The sequence below is a fragment of the Monodon monoceros genome, unplaced genomic scaffold (assembly GCF_005190385.1).
Source record: "Monodon monoceros isolate NGI ecotype Baffin Bay Population unplaced genomic scaffold, NGI_Narwhal_1 Super_Scaffold_14, whole genome shotgun sequence".
In the NCBI taxonomy this organism is placed as follows: Eukaryota; Metazoa; Chordata; class Mammalia; order Artiodactyla; family Monodontidae; genus Monodon; species Monodon monoceros.
The window spans coordinates 30214065-30240621 of record NW_021703770.1 but is presented as its reverse complement, the minus strand read 5'-3'; the positions used below and the strand labels follow the sequence as shown (position 1 = coordinate 30240621).

General features: G+C 33.0%; 1 protein-coding gene across 16 annotated transcripts in view; it reads left to right on the top strand.

The window, feature by feature from the left end:
* RIMS2 (regulating synaptic membrane exocytosis 2) overlaps window positions 1–26557 on the top strand; it is a 649263-nt gene that overhangs the window by 507446 nt on the left and 115260 nt on the right. For 5 of the 16 annotated variants that reach the window (XM_029222537.1, XM_029222533.1, XM_029222536.1 and 2 more), the window contains one exon: window positions 7160–7332. The exons of 10 other annotated variants lie outside the window; for them this stretch is intronic. In XM_029222537.1, the coding sequence (XP_029078370.1) occupies window positions 7160–7332 (173 nt within the window). Of the gene's footprint in view, window positions 1–7159; window positions 7333–8219; window positions 8472–26557 lie in introns of all 16 variants that reach the window. One more of the 16 variants, XM_029222530.1, reaches the window with a different exon arrangement.

Here is a 26557-nt window from a genome sequence, read left to right as displayed (position 1 = left end):
GAAAGAAGACACTGCTGGCTGATAAATTAGGACATTTTTGGTATTTGTTTGTTTTTTGAGAACAGTTCTAGTAAATGATAGATTAGAATGGGGAAGAGTTAAGGATCCTGAGAAGGAAAATAGTAAATGCATTTGTTAAAGGCAAAAGCACAAGCTCTGCAGCTACCTGAGATTTCTAAACCTGGGATTTCATCGCAGAACTGGCCTTTCCATCTCTGAAAATTGTGAGGAATCAATGGAAGTAAATAAAGGATGAGGTTCCTTGAACAGCTAATTACTAAGAGACAGAGTTGCCACAGAGCCAAACGTTTGAGAAAGTCATCATTGACTACTAGCATTAATTCCTCCTCTACAAATTCTCCAGGAAACTTACAAATTTCCTTCAGACCAAGGAACAGTGGCTCTTTAGTAAGTCTTTGCTTCCAAGCTAATGGCTACTGTGTCTGCAATTGTGTTTCTTTATCTTAAGCTGTTATTGTTCCATCTTTCACAAGATGAGTAGTTTGCAGGTATGATATCTTGTTGTCCCGTACATCTTTTCTCCTAACAAGTCTTTGTGAGTCCTACAAATAATGCATTTATTTCTAAGCCCCCACCCCTGGTGGTATGCACCAACTCTGCATTCAGTGACCATTTGGTAACTTGAAATCAGCCACAGTGGGAGTATTTAGCCTTCAGAAATGAGCCGCTCTGTAAATCAGAACTTTTTCCTTTTGAATAGCTGGTTGTTAAATACGTATAAGCACACCACTTCCTATCTATACCCATCACAGATAAGGAAAGGATTAAGTGACTCAACTCTATTCAGCTATCATTACAGTAGTTTATACTCTGATTTGGTACTTCATACTGGAGATAATACCTCAGTATATAGCCCAGATAAAACAACAATTCCACTCATTTCTATTCATTAAACATTCATTGAGTTTCTAGTCAGGCACTACTGATCTACATAATGGGAATACTAAAATAAATATGACAGTAATTATCCTCAAGGAATTTATAATCTAGCAGGATAGATAGATGGTAGATAAATAGATGATAGATAGATAGATGACAGATGATAGATAGATAAGAGAGAGACTGAGACAGAGAGACATGATAAAGGTATAAGAAAGGCATAAATTAGTTTAGGAATACTCAAGGCAGTGATTAATTCTCTTTGAAGGAATTAAAGAGTTTTCTATCTGGGATTTCATTTGCAGGATACTGTTTACAAAACTAAATCTTAAATTAACCCTCAGTTTTCTGTGGCCTTTCCTCACTGTCTTCTCCCTCCAAAGTAGAGAACTTAACACAAAATACCTTCTTTAGGAGTCCTATCTAAAGAAAATTATCTATTTACAAGCAGATTTTTACACAGTCAGCATTCAAATCAGACAATGATAAGAACTTTGGCTAGGACAGAGAAAAAATCATCTGGAAATAGCTCCTCAAAAAGCAAGTACCTACAGTTGTGCTACTAACAAAACACAACTTCTACTCTCTTGGAATTATTATATGGAATAAAAATAAGATGATGCAAATGAGAGCATCTTCTTGCTCTTATGATTGTTTCATTTACCACAGTGCCAGGACTCCCTCTGCTCTGTTCTTTTCTCCTCTAGACCCGCCAGACTGATATCAAGAGCCCTGCCCAGAAATTCAGCCCCCCTCTTATCTTCCAAAGATTATGTTTGCCTCAATTTTTTCCTGCTTTTCGATCTAATCATGTTTTCTCTCTGAATATGATGTAAATATTCCTCCAAGTACTTCTTGATGGCCTAAAATTTTTTTCTTCAAACGTGAGCTTTCTTGCTTCCCAGTATTTTGCCATAACCAATTCTTGGACTAGAGTTTTAGACAATAAATCGCAGTTTTATGGTGAGATTCAATAAATTGAAGACAAGCAATGCTTAAGGACGTCTCATAGAGGTTCACGTACAAAGCTCAAATGACCTGAGTTGCTGAGATGCTGTAGAGAGCTCAAACTAGGAAATCACTTAATCTAAGAACTTGAAATGAGTATATAGGAGAAAATGAAAATTTTATTTTAGAAATCTGAGTTTACTTTTTTCTCAGGAATATTATTATAAAATTTTGATAATAACTTTCCTTGCAGTAGAGCTCTGCTGATGTACTGTTGCTTTCCACTAATGTTAGATAAATAGGGAGAACATTAACTTTTCCAGGCCACTTAAGAACTGTAGGGTCTAGAACATCCCGGAGAACAATAATTTCCGGTAAATTTTTCTGCTTCATGATCTGCTTAATAGTAATGTACAAAACATCAAAATGTTGTCGGGAAAAGCTCCCTCACTGTCGTCCAAGACTTTAATGATCTCCAGTCAGCACAATTTTCAGCTGAGATCCTGTAATCCTATGCCGTAAACCTTCTTTGTTTGTTTCATTAAAGATAATGATGAGCACATCATCCATTGTTCATGTCAGCTGGAAACTAATAGATGCTAATTGTTTAAAGCATTTATTGTATAGTGCCAAAACAATACCAACCATTTCCTAAATAAATGGACTTATTCACATTCGTAACTCATTACCTTGGTATAATAATAATTTAGCTGCTTCTGTCTCACTTAAATTATATAACTTTTGTTTTTCATACTTTAGGAAAAGCAAAAAGAATGAACCATTTTAAAAGTAAACTCCCATAGTAGGTCATTTATAACTTTGCTTTGGGTTTTTTGTGAATTATATACTTGAAGATGCTATAATCTAAATGTATCCAAAATACGTTCCTCTTAAGTTTTACTTTTAAAACTTTTTCCCATTATTTCTCACTTTCCATATTTCTCATTCTGTTAATCATGTGTCTATTTTTAATGGAAGCCTGAGCTATATTCTGAAGGTAAACATGTTAGAAATAGACAGAAAAATGCATTTGGTACAAGGCTTAGGTAGACAACAAAATCATCATCAAACTAGAGCTTTTAGCTAATTTGTAGTTTTCCTTTATTTAAACTATTCCATTCAGTGTCTTTTTATTTATGACCCGCTGCTTTCGGTGTTGGAAATGAGCAGCTGCTATGCGCTAAGCACACGATTGGGTATTTTGAATATATTATTTCTCTTACTCCTCACAAGAATCCTTAAAATGAAATTTATCCTTATCTTACTGGTACAAAAGCTAAACCTCCGAGTTTAAATTAAATTAAATCTTTGACTCTTAGGTGCTAAGAGACTTACAAAGATAAGGAAGATATTGTTCCGGCTTTTTGGAGCTTTTATTCTAATAGGTTTGAAAACTACCAATAAATATGAATACACTCACACCCACACACAGACACACACACACACACACACACCTATAACAAGAGGTAGCATGTGATGAATTATGTAAAGGCTTAAAACTATAGTATGTGGAATCTTATCTTTCCTTAAATTTTGCATATCCAAAATTTCAGCTCAGCAAACTAGATTATGTGAGAGGTCTTAGCCAAAGATATGTGCAATGTATATATACCATGTGTGTTTAAAAAAAAAAATTCTTAAGCCTTAGGCTAACCTGTATGTACCTATGAATCATAGCAACAGGATCAAAAGTCATGATGACCTGAAAAGACAAAGGCTAGAATATGCAAAGTCAGAATCCTAACTACTGAAATACAAAAGTCAAAAAGCAGTTAGGATTCAGAAATGAAGGCAAAGAAAATCAGAAAAGAACCAATCAGGAAGACATGGGATACACAGGTACCAGGTGGCTTTGGATATTAGGATAAAGTACCAGAAGCAAATATTAAAAACGAGGCATCTTCTATGTCAGCCAAGAAGTGTCATTTATTTCCTGCTGAGATAAAGCTATTCCTTATCCTGCAGTTGAGAATTAGTAGTTCCCTATGAGGCGATGGGATATGAACGAACCTGTCCAAATGGGCAGGTGAGGCCTGAGAACATACTGGGGGGAAAGTTTGATTTAATATTTTATTTTGCTTTATAAATATATTTTCTGAAATGTGTCCCTTAGATATATATAGAAATAGTTACATTTTATTATAGCTTAGAGCAGTCTTAAAATAGTAAATTTACTCTTGGGTATTTTACCTAATATTTCTTTTAGTGAATATATTCCTGGAATTAATACTAAGCCAGTATTCAGCTACTATCTAATCATCATGATCATCATTGTCATCATTTGTCATTTATTAAACACTTCTTATGTGTCCAATATTGTGCTAAGTGCTTTATGTACATTATTTTATTTAATCCTTGCAGCAAACCTAGGAGATGGGTATGATTGTTGTCCACATTTTAACAGATAAAAAACTGTCCGGGAAGATCCCACATGCCGCGGAGCGGCTGGGCCCGTGAGCCATGGCCGCTGGGCCTGCGCGTCCAGAGCCTGTGCTCCGCAACGGGAGAGGCCACAACAGTAAGAGGCCCGCGTACAGCAAAAAAAAAAAAAACTGGAACTCAGGATCACAAACCTAATAATTTATGTAGCCAAGATTCATACCAATGATTCAGTCTCACTCCAGAGCATGTGCTTTTCATGATTACATTTACCCTTAGTACTTCCTGAAGTTAAAAGTTGTGGCTTTTCATCTGCATTTAGATGACATAGTAATCCCGTGAGCAAAAGCAAAGAAAAAAATGTAATACCAAAACTGCTTTTCTATTCAATGATAAATTATTTTTAAAGACATAAATAGCAATATGCTTCTCCTTTTTATTATAAGTTCTAAGAATGAGTAAGATAAAGTTCTCCCAATACAGTGTAGTATTAGGAACAATTTAATAATTTTGAAAAATTTCTTGAAACATCCATTTTTCATATATATATGAAATGTCCAAAAATGGAAATTACTTCCATTTGTGTCTCAATTTGAGATCAAATTTACTTTTAATAAATGTCATGGAAAAAAATACATATATACATATATCCAACGTTATCTATGCTAGCCAGTATATACTGGCTATATATGTGTATATATTATTATATATATATTTTTTAAATATAATGGTTAACATAGATAATATTGGATCCAACCACTGAAATGCTGTTCTAGGCAATGGCTAAAGACATTGTCATTTAAAGTAAATTGTTCTTGATTTTTTTTTTTTTTTCTTTGTGGTACGCTGGCCTCTCACTGTTGTGGCCTCTCCCGTTGCGGAGCACAGGCTCCAGACGCGCAGGTTCAGCGGCCATGGCTCACGGGCCCAGCCGCTCCGCGGCATGTGGGATCTTCTTGAACCGGGGCACGAACCCGTGTCCCTGCATCGGCAGGCGGACTCTCAACCACTGCGCCACCAGGGAAGCCCTGTTTTTGATATTTTAAAATGACTTTAGTTTGAAAAAGAATACCATGGACTAAATGTTCTCCAAATAAATCCACTGTAAATAAATAGCCTTCCTTTTAAAATCAAACATAACAGTTCTATTTACATAGATATTTCCTGAAAAAAAGGCAATAGCTTTTTGAAGAATTTAACTGTATTTTTTTTTTTTTTTTTTTTTTTTTTTTTGCGGTACGCGGGCCTCTCACTGTTGTGACCTCTCCCATTGCGGAGCACAGGCTCCGGACTCGCAGGCTCAGTGACCATAGCTCACGGGCCCAGCCGCTCTGCGGCATGTGGGATCCTCCCGGACCAGGGCACGAACCCATATCCCCTGCATCGGCAGGCGGACTCTCAACCACTGCGCCACCAGGGAAGCCCTAACTGTATTTTTTTTTTGATAATTTAGAATTCCAACAAAGTCGAAAGTTAGAGTGGATTAAGAAAGGCCATATCTCACCTAATATAAATATATATTTCTAGGTTAAGGATTTGATTATTAAAATTTTGTGTAGCCTTCAAAATAATTCTTATATTTTACATTTAAAGAAAATGACCAGTTATTAACTCAAAAATATACAACAAGATACTGGGAGATCCTGGGGGAAAGAAAAACAGCTCATTTGAATCTGATCTAATGTTTACGCTACACCCTACTGCCATTCAACTTGTCTTACCAAAATGTTTATATCTAGCTAATATTTTCAGTGAATTGTTGTTCATACAGAACTATTTATTAGGGTAATGATTATTCAAGTCACAGTAAATGGTTTATATAAGATAATCATCTTTCTAATGCTTTATGAAATTTGCCAGTATCTATGATATAAAGATCTCCATTGTGAAATTGACCAAGTAAGGATTTTTCACCATTATGTTTAAGAGCGTATTTACCAAAAAAAATCTATTAGCAGATAGTCTCTTAACCTAGTAATAGCCATCAGGTAGTAATCATACAGTAATAATACTGGCTGCATTATTTTATATTAAACCAGACACCACACATGTATTATTTCTAATTTTCAAAATAGCCCTGCAAGGAAGATATTATTTTCCCTATTATTTTATAAACACTGTTTTAAAGGTGAAATAATTTGCTCAAGTTTACCCAGCTAGCAAGTTTTCCTTACTCCACATTTTTCAGACTTCAAAACCTATTCTTTTTTACATTCCACATGTCATTAACATAAAGCATTTATGAAGGTTTTCAATTTATCAGAATATTTGAACACCCACAACACCCTGCACCCTGGCTGTGCCAGATGACCATCTGATTATTTCAGTTCCAGAAAGTTTGAACTATTGTAAATAATAATGATTTTTTCTAGTACTTCTAGGATTCATCAAAATTCCAGCAACCTTTCAGAAATTAAACTTGCTCTTTTCTCTTGGCTTTTCTTTAAAAACTTAGTGTTTTAATAATTAGATTTTATATTATCTCTAGGTTTTCAGTGAAGCATAATGGATTAAAGAGAAAATTGATGCTACTAAAATTGGTTTTTATAAGTTACAATGGCAACTTCATCATACTTTTTTTTCAAATTCAGAAATAAAAAAAATTTTTCTTCCTAATATTAAGCCAAATGTTTATTTCCCAGATTTTACCTAAATGTTCTTCCCTGAGGCCATTCCTGTTGTGAAACTGTTTTAATGGTCTTCATTGGGGTGTGGTAAAAATTCTCTAATTGTCATTGCTAAAAACAAGGGTTTCATATAAACTGAATTTTTCTTTTAGGATAATTGCCATTCACTTTTGTTTTATATGCAACTGAGTGGGGTTTTGCAGTATCCTCTGTGGACAATTAAAGTGCTGAAATAGGAGAAGCGAATAATTGCTTTGTGTGGTAATACTGACAACTTCTGCGTATTTGTCAATCTGTGTTAACAGTATCGATCAGGATGGGATCCTCATAGAGGGGCAGATAATATTTCCACTAAATCTTCGGACAGTGATGTAAGTGATATATCTGCGGTTTCAAGGACTAGTAGTGCTTCTCGTTTCAGCAGCACAAGCTACATGTCTGTCCAATCAGAACGGCCAAGAGGAAATAAGAAAATCAGGTGAGTAAGGGGACTTTAAGCAGGAAGTTCCTCTAAATATATTTTAGAAGATCTTTATTTTTCTTTGAATAAATGTAAAATCTTTTACTTCTAAAAGGTTAATATATATCATTAAGACAATAAGAACTTCTGTACAGATTACTTTTAATTATATTTTGGTCTCCATTTCAAACTTCTTGCACAGAAAAGTTTTACAGAACTTATAGCTATTTTCTTACTAGATTATTTGAAATAATATCATTAGGTATTTTTTCATGTTTGTTATTTAAAAAGTAATTCTTTTATTATATCTTTACTGAAATTAAAGTGATGGTTAAGTGAAGACCTGAATTTTTTAATATTCTAAGGAATATGAAAAATCATATTTTAGAGGGGATTTTTCCTAGCTGAATACATTGTAGTAATTCAGAAAACACAAGAACATTACTTTTTTAGTAAGGTGCTCTCCCATCCTCTTGAAACTTTTTATAAATGCATGGAAAAAGTTCTCAGTTTTTCAAGAAAATTTATAAATGTAATGTATGTTTTTTAGTGTAATTTTCATTTATCACCCAACCTATAGACTTTATGGACACCTGAGCTAAATTAGTCTTTTTTTACTCCTATTGGATCAAAAAAAACAATAATGGAGAGACCACAATTTTTTCCATGCAACTTTATAACAGGAAAATATGATTTAAAAACAATTATGATTTAAGTGTTGCTTACACAGTGCTTCTCTGGTGTACACTGGAGAAAAAGTTTTCAATGCTTAAAAGATGTCATTTTTATTTATGTTTTAGTAGTTATCATTACTTTTCTATTTAATTTTGTATGCACTTTTTCTTGACTTTTTCTTTCTGTTTTGTGTTTATTTGCATGCCTTCAATTTATTTCGCTTTCAAAAGGCCAAAGGGAATAGAAGGGGGAGGGAAAGAAGGGGATAAGCATGAAGAGATAGTTCATGAGGAGGAAGAGGTAAAGGAAGAAAGAATTAATGAGAATGAGAAAGGGAAAGAGATTACAAAAACATGTAATAAGGAGAAAAACAGAGAATCAGGAGACGAGGAAAAAACACAAGATATACCTGAACAAGGGAAAGAAAAAGAACAGTGGAATAAAGAGGATTTGCGAAAGCAATTCTCGCAAGATGATGACAGGTAAAATTTGCTCATTTTCGTAGACATTTCCCATTAGTAATGTCCTTTCTCCTACTCTTAAAAACTATTTTGCCATTTACATTTGGTTTATTTTCTTGTGTTTTATCTATTTAGCTTCTAATGCAACTAATTAATGTTAGCAAATTATTACCTAACAGATTGATTTATTAAACAGTCTTTAATTTGTATACCATAGCTCTGAGAGTCTGATTTAATTGGGTTTTTAAGTTCTTTTTGACTAGGTGGATCAAAGGTAAATTTCCCTTTAGTTTTTTTAGCATGAATTACTGTATATCTTCCTCATTTGTAGAGTCAAACCTTTAAAATGAGGTTCTGAAGGGGCTGAAAAAATGTAGCCTGCACTATAAGAAATACTATATACTAGAACTTTTAAAACGAATGGCAAAATAGGTAGCAAAAAGTAAGCTTTATTCTGTCTCTGAATAAAGAAAAAAGCAAGTCCCTTGCCTGTCATAGTTATCTGGTGGGGTTAGTGCAATTCTGATTCCTGAGGAAGATTGTGGAGTAGGAAGAGTGGTCTTTGATACTCTGAGAAGATAGAGGCCTTAGGGCTTATTAGAAGGCAGACATGTTGACTTAGCCCCCTCTAGAAATTCATTCAGCTAGAGAAACTGCCAGAGAAGGAGCTTTGAACAGGGGAAAAGGGAAGAAACATAATCAGCAAGGCATAACAACAACTATGTTTTCATTTTCATAACACAATGCACTAAGTAAATATGAAACCATCTTTACAGTGCTGTACTGAAAGTCATGTCAGCACAAGTCCGCAGTAGACTCCATCCTTCTGCCTGAGGAGATGAGATCTGTCTAGTTACATTTCTCTGAGACTGAGAATTGCAAATCGTGTGCATTTTGGAGGAATTTGGTTTTCTAGTAATCCATCCAGACCTTGATTTTGTGCTAGAATGCACTTGGCATAATACTCACCCCGATTGTAAGCCAAATTTTGCTTTATTGTATCTAAATCCAATCTCAGTTTGTGCTTTACTCAGAGTTAAAGAGAAAGATAATTGGAATAAATGTTTACCCCCCGGGTATACAGTTCAGTGGTCTAATTCTATGACACTTCACTTTCTGTCTCAGATTGGTATATTTAACTATATCTGTGATCTATGAAGGTTTCTATGTAACAGACACGAAACCTAAATGTAAATCTTAAATTAGGCATATTTTGTGATTCAAGTCTAAACTAGTAATTTCAAGTCTATTTCGTTGTTTATCTAACTTTTGATAATTACATTACCTTATTAATGAAGACCATTTTTCTGGTTTGTTTGGCATAGGGTCATTTCATCATTAATTCACAGAGAAAAGCTTTCCAAGATTTCCTTGGAAAGAGACACAGAGTTTCCTTTCTTCCAAAAGCAGAGCAAAATGTGAGCCTCTAATGTGTTTTCCATTCTATAAACTGTGTAAAGGAGAACACATGAGCCCCTTGGTGTCTGCCTGGAGCCAAAAGCCTATGTTAGCATATCTGGCTTGGTGGGGAAAAGTTTGAAGAAGATTATAACCTTGAGTTCTCGATTTTTTAATATTACTTTCTTCACCATTTTCTTCTTGAAAAGACCACATTATCTTACACAGGAAAGGGAAAGATGGTATATTCCTAGCAATGAGTCATCAAGGCATTGTACTCTGTTTAAGTAACTATAATACTTTCGCAACTGTAAACTTTAGGGGGCCAGGCTGATGTCTCTAGGGAACATATATTCCATATGATGGCAAAAAGTGTCAACTGCAATTATTTGTGAGAAGATGCTGGTGTTGCTAATTAATTATTGCAGCATAGGATCTTGAATTTGCTTTCATTTCTCAGAATAAAATGAACAACCTTTATTCCAAGAGAAGCTATGTCTGAGTACTGCCAGTAACATTTTGTTTTGGTAGTTGATGAACAGAATCATAGATTGTTTAAATGCCAAAAACAACTTACGTGCTTATACAACATTATTGGAAATAATCTTATTCTATAATGCATCATTGACGTTTACTTGTAATCCAAATTTTGTAAAGGAAAAAACTTTCTGACTTCAGGGTTTAAGTATCTATAGCAATGCTGGTATACTTAAAATTAACACAGTGAACCAAATCCATTTTAGTTGCTATTTTCATTACAGTAATTGTATCTCATTGTGTGATACAGAATTATGTTGTTTGTGTTATAGTAAGTCTATTAAAGTAAGTCTTCTGAATGTACTAGTAGGAAATGAATAGCAAAAAGTAAATTCAAAAAAAGGTCCATTAAATATTTGAATATAGTATTTTTTCAAAGTTGATTAATAAATAATACATTCACATTTAGCTATTTATATTTCCACACATGTATATTAGCCTGGTTAAATGCCCCCCTACCATTAATGATTCTTTGGTAATCATTTCTAGAAAATCCAAAATTATATTTACCATTTAAAATATTTTTCTCACTCTCTGTACATAGGTGTCTATCTACATTATATCTATCGACATTTGCTGCTTACATACCATGTATATGTGGTAGGCTGGCCCAGAAAAAAAGTGTTCAGATGTAAGGAGAAACCATTCGTTCAACCAATATTTATTCAGAAAATTTGTCAGGCAATATATACTGTGAACTGGGGGATAGAGGTGAAATTAAGCATTTCTAAACTTCTAAGCCTGAGGGTGAAGCAGTTTCTTAGACTTGTGTAGATGGATGTTTAAGGATAGCTCCATATCCAGAAAATTTCATCAAGAAACCTAAACTAATTCACAAGGATATTTGATGGGAGAATTTGGCACAAGAAGTGGAGATCTTAAGTAAATCTGCAGTGGAAGATAGAAAAACAAATATTGAACAGTATAGTATTGTCAAAACCAACAACATTTGGTAGCTTTGGGATCAGATTACTCATCCATTCCCCCAGGTTCTGTTCTGGGCATATAAGACAAAAGAAAAAATAATTCAAGAAACTCGTTATCTATAAATTTTCATAGATAACCAAATAAGATATACCGAGCCTCAACAGATTGCCTGCTTCTCAGATCCTCTAATATTTTTGTATTATCCAGCTTTCCTTTTAATGGAAATGTTGCAGTTTATAATGAATGCACTGCCTAAAAACTTTATGGCTTCATTATTGTAAAACAGGTTCAAGATCTACGGTAAGAGTGAAATATTCACACAAAGATTTGCATTAATGAAGACTACACAGAAAACCTTTTGAGGATTTGTGTGGATCTGATATTTAGCAAATTTTTGTGCTTTACATTCTTACAGAAGAGTCAATTTAAAAATGATTATTTGTAAGACCAAAATATAAATAAAAAGTTTCAAAAATCAAAAAAAATTTTAGTTCTCAGGCATGCCTATAAACGCTATGGAATTATGTTTTCTCTTTTTAAAGAAAACGTCCTAGAGACAGGAAAATGTTTTAAAGGAAAAAGATGGCATCAGTTCAAATATTCATGAATAGCTGTTTTTAAGACTTAAGCCATCTAAATTATCTAGCAAAAAGTTCTTATAGTCTTTAAAAGGGCAAGCAGAATAATTGTTAATGAAATATTTATTACTGCTAACTTACAGATCAGAGTTACAGATCAGAGTTAAAATGTGATAATACATTGTCCTGACGATGTAATATAACGACGCGTGCCGCATATTTACTCCTATGTTATAGACCTCCTCTGCTTTATGATTGTGCATAAAAAGGGTACTTTTAAAAAAAACACCAAATATCACTCTTAGAATTTTGATCATGTAAGGACCCAGGAATTTGCATTTTTAAAACAAACACCCCCCAAGTGGTTATGATGCTCTCCTTCCTCTCTTTTGGGTTGCTTATATTTCCTAATGAATACTACGGTCAGCTTGTCAATTTGGGGGGAAAAAGGCAGCTGTGCTTTTTGACTGGGATTGTGTTTAATTAGATCAGTTTGGGGATTATTGCCATCTTAAAAAATGTTGTCTTCCAATCCATGAACACAAGGTGTTCCATTTACTTTTTACTTTCTTTCGATGATGTTTCATAGTTTTCAGGGAACATATACTTCTTTTTTTAAAATTTATTCCAAGTATTTTATTTTTGGTGCTACTTTAAGTGGAATTCTTTTATTAATTTCATTTTGAGACTGATCGTTGCTAGTATATAGAAACACAATTTATTTTTATAAATTGATCTTGAAACCTGCAACTGTGCTGTATTCATTTATTAGCTCTAAAAGTTTTTAGGTAATTCTTTAGGATATTCTATATGAGATCATGTCATCTGTGAATCAAGATTACTTGATTACTTCCTCCTTTCTGATCTGAATGCCTTTTTATTTCTTTGTCTTGCCTAATTGACCTGGCTAAAACCATCACTACAATGTTAAATAGAAATGCTCATGGAAAGTTCTTAAAAGAAACAGCCTAGTAGAATTACATTGCATTAGGTCTAAAAGCATTTTTGAGGATGTCTCCTGTGCCACTCATCCATTTTAGAATAGTCTATATGAAACTTTCTTTTAAAATTTTGTGAGCAGCTCTCTTAAAGAATAGATGTATCTACTTCACTGAAAACAAAACAATGTAATCCATTGTATGTTCTCTTTATCTAGTCTATCAGGAAGTTCAAGTTCATAGCCAAAAGACATGATAATTCCATTCAATTTCTTGAACTACATTATATTATAATCATTATATTATATATAATAATTGATATTTTTATTTTTGCCTCTTTTCTGAGGCTTTGCTCCTTTACCTCTATTTTAATACAATTGTGTTATGTAACTTTTTTAAAAAACTGCCTCAAATTGTATATGCTGCTAACTCGGAACAGTTTTCATATAGTATCCTGCCAACCTTTAGAATTCAACACCTTTACATTCTCTTCTTGAAATGCTTTTTTCTCTGAGCTCTTGTGATTGTACATTCCTTTAGTTCTCTAACCATCTCTCTGATCACCTCTGTCTTCTCTGGGAGCATTCTCTCTGCCCCTTCCATGTTGACATTTTCCAGAATCCCATACTAGGCCTTCTTTTCTTTACGTGTTCTATCTTGATGCTGCCTTTTATTCCGTGGCTTCCAGTAGCATCTGTGTATTGATGGCTTCCAAAACTGTATTTCCAGCCCAGGTTTCTTCCTTAACCATCTGCCAGATCTATCCAGTCCTGTCCTTGCCATCTTCTTGTCTGTCCTGGGGATGTACCAAACTCAGCATGTAAAATTAAATTCATCATACTGTCACAGAACAGGCAACTACATTTAATAACCCACTCCTCCTTTTGTGCTCTCTTTCTCGGTGGGTGGCACCGGCACCCTCCCATTTGCCCAAACCAGGAACCTAGGCGTCACTCGACTAGTCCTTCTCCACTGAGCACATTCCCTCCCTCCTATCAAGTCTTATTAATCTTAATGCTTAATTATCTCTGAAGTATTCCATTTCTCCCTAACCCTATATCTACTTCTATAATTTAAGCTATTATCTCTTATGGAGATTAGTTTAGTAGTTTAGTTTCATAGATTAGTAGGAAAATCTTGTCTTTTAAAAATAATAGCCCTTAAATCTGAACTCGTTATGCTAATAGCATAAAAACATGAGTAATCAGTTTTTCTGAAGTTGTTCCTTTGTGAATTGTGTACTTTGAAAAGATGAATTTTATGGGATGTGAATATATCTTTTAAAATGCTCAGAAGGTCTCTGCAAAAAAAAAAAAAAATCTGTAATTGGTGTTGCTTCTTCAGTAACTATTATGAGTGTAGTGGTGATAAAATGCAGATGATATTTTGTTTAAGGTTAAGTTTGTCAAGGATGTCTTTTTTTCTATTCCAATACTTCTTAAGAGCCACCTTTCCTTAAAATGTTCATGGGGAAGCAGTGTGTTCAAGAAAGCACCAGGTTTTAGTGAAGATGGTAGTAAAAAGGGTTAAGAATGAGTGGTCAGGGGATAGCTTTGTAACAGCGCCACCTGGCGGCGTTGCTTTGCTGCTGGTGTCACCACATTTTCAGAGCGGTCTTTACAGCTAACTCATAATATTTATACTTCAGTACCACATGTCTACTCTTTGATATGAAATCGGAGATCAGTGTTAATTAAAACTTACTCCCACATCTTACATAAATTAATAGACTTATTCAAAGAGTAATTGAAAGAGACCTATTCAATTTAATTGACTTTGTAGTGTAATCGTTATTAGCAATTTCTGTTAATTTGTATTTCTGTGGTGACTGGTTATTCTATCCTGTTATCACACAGGAAATCTTATTTAGAGATGCCTACCCAGATTCATTTTTACTGATGAATTAATTTCATTCTGGTTAGAAAAGCAATTTAGGATTATATACATTTAAAATGTCCATTAACATTCATTTACATATTAAACTTTTGTTTTCTAGTATTACCACTACTGATTAACCTATAGGTAAATAATGTTTCTATTTACCTATCTGCTATAATGGATACAATTCATTTTTATTTATAACATTGTTAACATTTATTTCTAACATTTTCCCCACTGGCTGTATGTTAGAGAGTAAAATAGATTTAGTGTGAAAGTAGAGAAATAATTAAATTGGAATGACTTCTACCATACAAAATAATAGCAGTAGAAAAAACTGCTGCAGTAGTTTCCATAATATTCAATATTTATTTTTACAAGCCAAAAAGGACGATTAATTCACAACTGTTATTCTAGACTACATGCAATATTCTGACAGTGACTCCTAATAGAGCTACAGATATCCCTCAGGATGAACAAATTTAACATATAGAAGTTTGATTTTTATAGAAATAATAAAAATAATATCAAGTTTGAAGTCAAAGGATTCCCGTGCATGAGTATTATTGTGTTAGATACCAGTATATCAGTACAGTGTGGTACTGTATGGTGTGGCTTCATTTTCAAATGCTGATTCTCCATATAGAAAGGGGGAGTCTAATCTTAAGTGATCAAAATTCAAAAAAAGAAAATCCACAAACACCCAGCCTGAGACTTTAGAACCGTAATGACACAATTCCAATCTTTAATTTTTAACCTTATCTCGACTTCAGTCTTTCACATTTACTGGCCCTTTTCCTCACAGGCTCTTGCTTTTATTCCTTTGTGTATATGCTCATGTTGCTTCTGGTGTCTAAAGCATAGTTTCTTTCTTTCTCTTTATGAGTAAAGTATCTGCCCATCCTTCAATATTCAAGTCAAATACAAATTCATCCAAGAGACACCTCCTCTGCTCTTCCTCCATAATTTATCTAATATTCTTTTACAGTAACAGTTTCTCCTGTGGTGCTCATTTTCCTCCCCTGTGATATAGTTAATTATGTATACATTTAATCTACCATTGTTGACCATTAGTTAGCCTTTTGAGGATATGTATTTATCATTTTTATCTTTTTGTTGTCTTACCTCTCAATATCTACAATACCTCACACATAGTAGGCACTCAATCAAAGTTTGTGCATGAATGTGTGAATCAGTGAGATCATAATAAAGCAGTGGAAGTTTAGAGGTGTGAAGAGCTTCTGACATAGTGCAGTACCCAACATGCTCATCGCAATCTTCTCTGACAACAATGACCAAGAGGTCACTTTTTTCCCCAGTGGAAAGAAACCTATTTATTTCAGAAGTCAGTGGAATTTACTTCAGAGGAGTTTGTTTTATGACACATATGTATTCCAGTTAGAAAAGATTTAGTTGGTTGGTTGGTTTACTGATTTGATATATGATGAATGATAATCATTATTTTATAGATAAAAATCCTGTATAAAGTCTAACAAGAATGGGAGAAAAACAGACAAGAAAAGATAGCAAAGGGTTCATTAGACAGTATTTGAAGATTAGACAAACTCATACCAATCTAATGTGTCCCAAAAGAATGGTGTAAAATGAATTCTAAAATCCTATTGAAGGGTGCAAAGATGAGAGAAATGACTTCATTTGGGGATGGCAAAAATAAGAAACTTTGTAGATTAGTCTTCTGAGACTTTCTATCAAAATATTTTGAATAGATGATATGTAGCATTTAATACTGAAGTTATCTGAAGACGACTGCATATTTTCAGGACACTAAGAATTAACCAACTTAATTTTACTATTTCTGTTTATCATGGAGCATGAATTACTACCTTCCATGATGCACCTGTCATGTGCAGAGACTTAGCCTTCCAGTCTGGCACGTTGGGGATTCAGCTGGCTTGCTTTGCAAAGTTGTGAATAAGAACTTGGTGCCATGTTACACTGACCCATAGTAAGCATAATATCACTTATCCTCATCCAGAATTTATTTTTAGTATTATAAGTAATACCTAAGTCCTCCGAAAATATACATGAGAGATAATATAGCATGACCGCTAAAACTTAGCTCTGGATTCAGACAAAACTGGGTTGAATCCTAGTTCTGCCAGTTCCTAACAATAAAAACTTGGGCAAATAAAAACCACTTTCTTCACCTATATATTGGGGGTAATAATAATAATATTCTTGCAGGGTTGCCATCAAATTTTAATGAGATTATATCCTGAAAGCTTCTAACATCATTCCTGGAACATGACAAGCATTTGATATATAATAGGGGTTGATAAAGAAAGAAAAGGAGAGGAGATGGAAAATACATTTATGAAATTCTCACTTTTTTAAGCTTTTAGATCTGCATATTTCATAGAAACTTTCCTATAACACTTTGCCAGATGACAATTCAGAATAAGACAGATCCTTCTTATGTTTTGTACAAGAGAAAATAATTTCTGAAATGCAAAAAAAGATTTTATTATAAGATCATTTTACAAAGTAATAAATATAGTAGAGATTCTGGAAAATTTTTATGGGATGTGTTTCATAGTTTGAAGTGATGGACCTTTAATGGTCTTGGAGTTAAAATGATTTTATTCCTAAATTGCCTTCGTTTATTCAGCCAATATTTTTGAACATCTTCTATATGCCAGATTCTGTGCTAAAATACTGGTTAACAAGACCTAATTCCTTCCCTCAAAGAGCTTAAAGTCCAGAGGGGAGATAGAGAAGTCAATAAATAATTACAGTATAGAGTAAAAGTGTAAAAAGTAATTTTAATATGTGATTTGATAATGCTTGCCTTTAGTAAAACATTTAGAATAAGTGAACTGAGGCAGGAAGAGACAAATGATTCTTTCAGCATTATCCAGGATAAGAAAACAATGTCAGAGAAAATCCACAATTTCTTATAAGCCACTAACCATTTAAAGTCTTTCTGAATTAATAGCTTAAGAACGTACTTGAAGTTTGTCAAATAGTTGTCTTAGCTCTGATGCAAACCAAGCATAAGGCTTTTTAAAAATCTTTTAAAAAATACAATAATTAAAACATTATATATTATTTTTCACTTGAGTCTCCTAGGTTCTCCTACTTAGTTGTTTGTTTTTTAATCTTCCTGCTATGTAAATCTGAAAGGGTCTGTCTCTAGCTAAAATCAGTCAGCAATGTAAGAATATGAAGTGTGAATACTTAGAAATATAAAAACAAATCTTTTGAATCAATGCTTTCCAAGTGTATTTCCAGAAATTCCCATGAACTGATGATTAAAAATAAATGGTTTTAAGGTCAATAAATTTGTACTGCACATGCTATCCTTATCTTCGAGATTCATAGTATACATCAGCATTCTGAGAAGTTCTGCAAAAAAGTTGTGTTTAAGCCAGCATTCCCCAAACTTTATGATGGACTATTTTAATGTAATGTTTTCAAAATGTATTTGAGAAGTATGCTTTGATCTCAATGACATGCTTTAATTTTTCATTTCTAACGTTGGCTTTCATTCTCTCCGTGAAATAAGTATTTTTATTTTTGCTGAGCTTAAGCATAGAATTATAGTACAAAACTTGGGATTGCCCAGAAGAGATCCTTGGAGCTGCGAAAACTTACTATAAGGATAGATCTTGTCCCTAAAGAAGCAGACAGGTGGGACTAGGAAAAGAATTGTAAAATCAAATAGGAATTAGCAAATCCAACAAAAAGGAGAAGTACTATCCAAGGAATATGGATAAGATTTATCTTTCAAGTAATGACAATAAGAGAGGGGATACATAAAAATAGCTTATATATTTCAGCAAATATCATGAACATTGATCATTTTGCTGACTTTTCATGTATATTTTAAAGTTTAATTCACTCTATTGTTTAAGGAATCACTTCAAATAAAGCACTTAAGCGGCAATGTAAAGAGATGGAGTTGATGAGTGGCCCATTTTATATCTTTTTTATCCTTTTCTATACTTGCAATAACACATTTGCATGGAACCATTATTTTCAGAGATGAAAGGAGATTACAGGTGTGGAGCTTTATTTATGTCATATATACGCATGTGTGTATATATATGTATGTGGGTGTGTATGTGTGTCTACATGCCATGCTCTAATCTAGCACACACTTAGTCAAAGTCTCCCAATTTCCCTCTATATGAATTACTTCATCTTACTCTAACTTGATGCCTTCTTATTTCTAACTTTCTAGATTCCCAGAGTTGGTTTTACATTGTTATTTAATGGTCATGTAGTGCATGATTCCCATATCCAGTATTTTAGCACATCATTAAGCTTTAGTATTTCTGCCATTAATTGGTATACATACTCTTCATTAAAAGAATTAAGTCTATACATTATATAGAATAAACAACAATCTTCTCTTTGTGTTTAAGGATATATAAAATATTCATCAAGGTCTATCAATATAATAATCAGTAAATATTATAAGGGACATATTTATGTACTCGTTAATTTAATTATAGCTACTTCATTGTGCTAGTATACTTTCAAAGTCTCCACCACTTTATTGTTATATTGTTTTAACAAATAATAATGTTAGTATCATATTTGCAGAGTGATTTATTGGTTAAAAACTGATTTTATATATCATACATATATCCAAATATGATATATATAAGTATATAATATAGTATATTGATACATTATATACTTTAATATTATATGTATACATTATTTATATGTTATGTACACATTATTTATATATCATATATACATATGTATATAGGATGAGATTTTAACAGTAAACTTGAGAGGTTGACAGAGGTTTTTACTCTTTACATTTTGAGATGAGGATTCTCCTGGTTTAAGGTTCTGATCTGCTCTAATAAAATAAATTTAAAATTTGGGTTCAATCTGTACAAGTGGTTATCACTATAAAAATGAAAGGAAACTTTGATTTAGGCGTGCTGCTCTCAGATATTTAGGCGGTATTGAAATTTTAGCTTCATGGGAGCAGTGTCTCCATCTGTCCTGGCAGTGCTGTATCCCCAGTCCCCAGTCCCTAGTGTAGGCCCTCAACAAATACTTGTTGAAGAATGAATGGATCAACGAATGCCTAATTATTTCAGTATTTTTTAAAAATGTGTTTTTTGTTAAAACAGCTGAAAGGCAATGAATAAGAAAGACAATTCTAAAGAATATTTTAAAATATCAAATAATTAGATAAAATTAAGTGCCTTTTCCCACTATTCCTTTAACCACTATGAAATATTATAATCATCATATTCCCTCTGCTTAATTACAATTTTTCTTATTAGTGATTCACAAAATCTTAATGTAGAGCTTCTCTTTCATAGCCGGACTATAATACACAGAAAGCCACACATCATTATTGGAAGAGACTTTAGAAGTTATCTAGTACTCTGAACTTAGGAAGGAATCCTCCTGTATCAGTGGTTCCCAAACCAAGCTCATAAACATATCACTAGGAGAACTTTTTAAAAACATAATTCTGTACACTTGACATGAGCATTCTATTCCAGTATATCTAGATGTGATGACCAGTAACCCTATACAATATCATTAATGGTTGATTATCTAATCTGCCTGAAGAATTCAGAACTATCTAACCTTATAAGGCAGCATTATATTCTTAGACATCTGTAACTACCAGAAAGACTTTCCTTAATTGAGCCAAAACCTACCTGCCTCTAACTTTAAAAAAATGTTCAATGTCTTAATTTGGAGAGTGATTATAAAAGTATTTACTTTATAATTATTCTTTAATCAAACATATGTCTTATGCACTCCTTTGTATTTATATTTCACAACTTTAAGAACATGAAAACAGGATTAGAAGAGGGAGTTGTGTCAGGGATTATCATCTCAGAAATGAACCAAGTTATATTTAATCCACTGGTTTTATATACAGATACACTATATATATATATATATATGAATATATATATATAATCTAATAATAGAATATATAAATATAATCTATAACCAGTGGGATATATATAACCAGCGTTGTATATAAATATATATGCATATGATAATTCTTCTTTGGTGCAGTTCTTCATGTTTTTTATAGATCTTTTATGCTCCAACCCTAGACTGCTGATCTCAAATTATGTGGGTTTTTTTTTTTCAATACAACAAACTATTCCCACTATCAAATTTTATTGAGGGCTACTAAAAGATGTTTAAGCAATTCATTGATTTTTTTTAAAATCCACAGTTTTTAGTCTTTTACCACAGTATAAAGTAGGATAATGAAATAATAGCTCCTTTATTTAAAAAAAGTAAAACTAACCACAAATAAGGGAAATGTCAAATCATGATCTATTTTGTAGATACATTGTTATGCAGCTTGTGTAGTTAAGTTAATAAACCTAGATTATTAAATATCTAAATTTGTCTCTAACAAATACATTGTTCTGATATTAGAATTCCTAGTTTATGTCAAATTTTATTTCTACATGGAAAGTAATTTTCATGTTCTCCAAGTGTGTTTAAAATATTCTTACTGTTGTTTTAAAGTTATTATTTACCTTTAAAACAAAAACAGCACATACTTAAGTGAAATTCTGTTTGGGCATTTTAAATGGTTTCTTTTCCCAGGATAAATGTTTGCCATGTTCCATTTATCTCTATTACATTTATATCTGCTTTTCACTCGCTATGTACAGATTGTCTCTCCATTTGAGGTTATTGCACAATTTAATATTAAATCAATATATCATACATCTTGTATTGAAAGGTTGAAAATAACTTCAAAATGTGAAAATTTACCTCTTTAGCACAATTTTAAAACATTAAAAGTTTGTAACAATGATTTTTAAAAAAAAAAAACAGGAATGTGAAGATGAAAGAGGACTCACAGGTGTTCATCTCTGATATGAAAGACATTGAAAGAATTAGTTAATATATTTTATTTAAGAAATATATAAATTGTGCTATAAAACTTTTTAACTAGTCTTTTGTGTAAAGTCATATCTAGTCATTAGTAGTATTTAAGCCTTTAGAAATCTGCTCATAAATGTTAATATCTAATATTTCTGTTAGTCAAAGTAAGACTCCAGAACCAACTCCTTTACTTTGAAAAATCTGAGAGTTCCGTTTTTCTGAAGTGATGGATTAGATATCCATGCCTTAATCATGAGGAGAGTTGCTTTGGAGAATAATAGACTAAAAATTCAATATTCCTACAATGCTTTTATTGTTCAATTTTGTTTTTTTCTTTTTTAACTTATTTAAATTTTTCATTTACATAAATTTCTAAGAAAAATACTTAAACCCTGATAGCTTTTTAAGTTTGTATTGAAGGATTGCAATTTTTTTTTTTTGTGGTACGCGGGCCTCTCACTATTGTGGCCTCTCCCGTTGTGGAGCACAGGCTCCGGACGCGCAGGCTCAGTGGCCATGGCTCACGGGCCCAGCCGCTCCACGGCATGTGGGATCTTCCCGGACCGGGGCATGAACCCGTGTCCCCTGCATCGGCAGGCGGACTCTCAACCACTGCGCCACCAGGGAAGCCCAGGATTGCAAATTTTTAAACTCTATTAACTATGAGAACACCTGTGAGTCAATATTGTTTATGAATTGAAAATAACTAGATGTATTATCTCAGAATATTACTACATAATAGTTTATAATAATTATTCTGCAATGACAAAATATAATAGTAGCACGCTGAAGCTGAGAGTATAAATGTATTTAAATTTGCATTCAATTAATTATAAATCGTAAAATATCTTAATAATAATGATTAAATTTCTTAAACTTTTAATTTAATAAATTGCATAGGAATAACAGCTGTTTCTTGTTTCTTTTTTTAGATTTATCTGTTTTTTCTACTTAATTAAAAATTTTTTTATTGAATTATAGTTGATGTACAATATTATAGAAGTTATAGATGTACAATATAGTGATTCACAATTTTAAAGGTTATAGTCCATTTATAGTTATTATAAAATATTGGCTATACTCCCCTTTTGTACAATATATCTTTGTAGCTTATTTTATACCTAATAGTGTGTACCTCTTAATCTCCTACCCCTATATTGCCCCTTCCACCTTTCCTGTACCACTGGTGACCACTAGTTTGTTCTCTGTATCTGTGACTCTGCTTCTTTTTTTGTTATAATCACTAGTTTCTTATATTTTTTAGCTTCCACATATGTGACATCATGTAGTATTTACCTTTCTCTGTCTGACTTATTTCACTTAGCAGAATACCCTCCAAGTCCTTCCATGTTGCTGCAAATGGCATTATTTCATTCTTTTTTCTGAGTAATATTCCATTTATTCCATTTACATATATATATGTATATTTATATATACCACACCTTCTTTATCCATTCATCTGTCGATGGACACTTAGGTTGCTTCCATATCTTGCCAATTGTAAATAGTGCTGCTGTGAATATGGGGTGCATGTATCTTTGTGAATTATTGTTTTGGGTTTTTTCCGCTATATACCCAGTTGTGGAAGTGCTGGGTCATATGATAGTTCTATTTTTAGTTTTTTGAGAAACCTTTATACTGTTTTCCACAGTGGCTGCACCAATTTATATTCCCAGCAACAGTGTACAAGGGTTCCCTTATCTCCACATCCTTGCCAACATTTGTTATTTGTGTTCCTTTTTTTTTTTTTTTTCGGTACGTGGGCCTCTCACTGTTGTGGCCTCTCCCGCTGCGGAGCACAGGCTTCGGACGCACAGGCTCAGCAGCCATGGCTCACGGGCCCAGCCGCTCCGCAGCATGTGAGATCTTCCCGGACCGGGGCACGAACCCGTGTCCCTTGCATCGGCAGGCGGACTCTCAACCACTGCGCCACCAGGGAAGCCCTTGTGTTCTTTTTGATGATAGCCATTCTAACAGGTGTGAGGAGATATCTCATTGTGGTTTTGATTCACATTTCCCTGACGATTAGCGGTGGTGAACATCTTTTCATATGCCTGTTGGGCATCTGCATTTTCTCTTTGTAAAAATGTCTGTTCAGGTCTTCTGCCCATTTTTTAATCAAGGTTTTTTTTTTTATGTTGAGTTGTATGAGCTGTTTATGTATATTGGCTATGAATCCCTTATCAGTCATATCATTTGCAAATACCTTCTCCCATATTCCGTAGGTTGTCTTTTCATTTTGTCAATGGTTTCCTTTGCTGTGCAAAAGCTTTTAAGTTTAGTTAGGTCTCACTTATTTATTTTTGCTTTTAGTTGCTTTAGGAGATGGATCCAAAAATATATTGCTACAATTTTTGTCAAAGAGTGTTCTTTGTTTTCCTCTAGGAGTTTTATGGTTTCCAGTCTTACATTTAGGTCTTTAATCCATTTTGAGTTTATTTTTGTATATGGTGTTAGAGAATATTCTAATTTCATTAGTTTACATGTAGCTGTCCAGTTTTCCCAGCACCACCTATTGAAGAGACTATCTTTTCTCCATTGTACATTCTTGCCTCCTTTGTCACAGATTAATTAACCATAAATGTGTGGGTTTATTTCTGGGCTCTCTATTCAGCCCCATTAATCTGTTTGTCTGTTTTTGTGCTGGTACCATTGTGTTGAGTACTATAGCTTTTTAGTAATAGTCTGAAGTCAGGGAGCGTGATTTCTCCAGCTCTGTTTTTCTTCTCAAGATTGTTTTGGCTATTTGAGGTCTTTTGTGTTTCCATACAAATTTTAAAATTATTTGCTCTAGTTCTATGAAAAATGCCATTGGTATTTTGATAAGGATTGCATTGAATTTGTAGATTGCCTTGGGTAGTATGGTCATTTTAACAATATTAATTCTTCCAATCCAAGAACATGATATATCTTTTCATCTGTTTGTGTCATCTTCAGTTTCTTTCATCAGTGTCATAGTTTTCCAAGTACAGGTCTTTTACCTCCTTAGGTAGATTTATTCCTAGGTATTTTATTCTTTTGATGCAGTGGTAAATGGGATTGTTTTCTTTATTTCTCTTTCGATAGTTCGTTGTTAGTGTATAGAAATGCAACAGATTTCTGTATATTAATTTTTTACCCTACAACTTTACCAAATTCATTGATGAACTCCAGTAGTTTTCTGGTGGCATTTTTAGGATTTTCTGTGTAAAATATTATGTCATCTGCAAACAGTGACAAGTTTTACATCTTCCTTTCCAATTTAGATTACTTTTATTAGGACAAAATCTTTCACTTTTCCTCCTGACAATGTAGAAACAATTGCTCAGTGTTTCTTGTATTGACAAACTAGAAACAAACTATCTAGAATTGTAATTAGTTACAATTTACTCTCATGCTTTACCAGAAATAGGAAAGTACCATAAAAACTACCTACACCAGGATAACTGCGATTTCTTCTAAAGGCAACCTTCACAGAATTTTCTGCAGACTTATTAAGTGTAATTTCTATGATTCCTACAGTTATAGTGTTCTAATACTAGTCTGGGGATCTTAAAGTCAAAAGGCTTAACAGGACCAAGTAGGTAATATGCGTGATTAAAATCAGATTTAAAGACGAGGTAGTGTTGGTACTCTGACCAACTGGAAAGCGCATGCTCCCTTTGAAGAGGGAAATTGCTGCTCGGCTTCAGCCAGTTGTTGCCACACAGCCGTGCAGGCGGTATTGCCAGATCTCATGTTTCAGGAAACCAAGACCCCTAATTCTTACATTAACTTTGTAAACCACTCTTTTGGACAAAGAAGGTGTACATCAGTGGGCCAGATCTGCTGGATGGGCCACGAGTATGCAGCTGAAATAGTAATTATTGTTAAAATAATGACCATGAGTTACTAAAAGTTCCAAATGGTCAAAAAAGGAATAAATTATATTCTTCATATTGTTCTAAGAAAACTGCTCATGTGTTTTAGAACATTCTTTAGTAATGTATATACAGATTAATCAGAATATTGCATTTCTAAAATATTCATGTTAATGATTATCTAGATAGGTAAGTTGATAGGTAGGTAGGTAGGTAGGTAAGTAGGTAGAGAGAGAGATGTTATAAACAAATTAAACTTTGGCTCTGCCTCATTTTTCTCTGATAACAAGCAAAATAATAGGACGTTATATGGAATTGTTGTGTATAATACTGTAAAGTCCTTAACAGATACAAAAGGAAGTTCTGTAATGGATTTTAAGTGTATAGGAATGGAGCTAATTATAGAAATGCTAAATAAGTATAAGTAAATGATGCGGCCCATGTGAAAAACTGTATTTTCTATATTTTATTATATGACTACCTAGATTAAGGGGAAATTAAATTAAGCTTTATTGAGATTGTTAGAAAATGAAAACAGTTAAATTCTAAAAATTGTTTTAATAAAAGCAGCTCTTTAAAATGCAAAATTCAATAACTATTCTTGATTGATTTAGGGTTCATATGGTATACAGTGAGATAAACTGAATTTGATACTTTTAGCTAGTAGTTTTGGAATTTAGGAGATACTATTTAATTTACCATGAAAGAGAATGGTTTCCATTTTATTTTTGACTCTGATCAAATGTGTGTCTAAAACCAAATAGGCGTGGCATATTACAACATAGTAATTATTATTATTTATAAAGATAAATAAGATTCCTTTAAAAAAAAAGACCAATTTTTCTATTGTTCTAACAAGTATAAACAGTATATCTCTCATAATATACTTCTCAGATTTATTTTTTAAATGATAAAGACCTTTTCTTAATCACTCTAAGTATAATAAAGTATTGCATGAATTTGGAGTAATTCAGTAACTGAATAACATCAATAACTGTGCTTTGGTAATCTGCTCACAGCTTTGCCGTCTTTTTTTTTTTTTTGATCTAGTAACTCAGAAATTTATTTATGCAAGTTTAATACAGCTTTGTCCAAAATTCATCACACTGTACATGTTAATATTTAAATTATATAAATGATATATATGA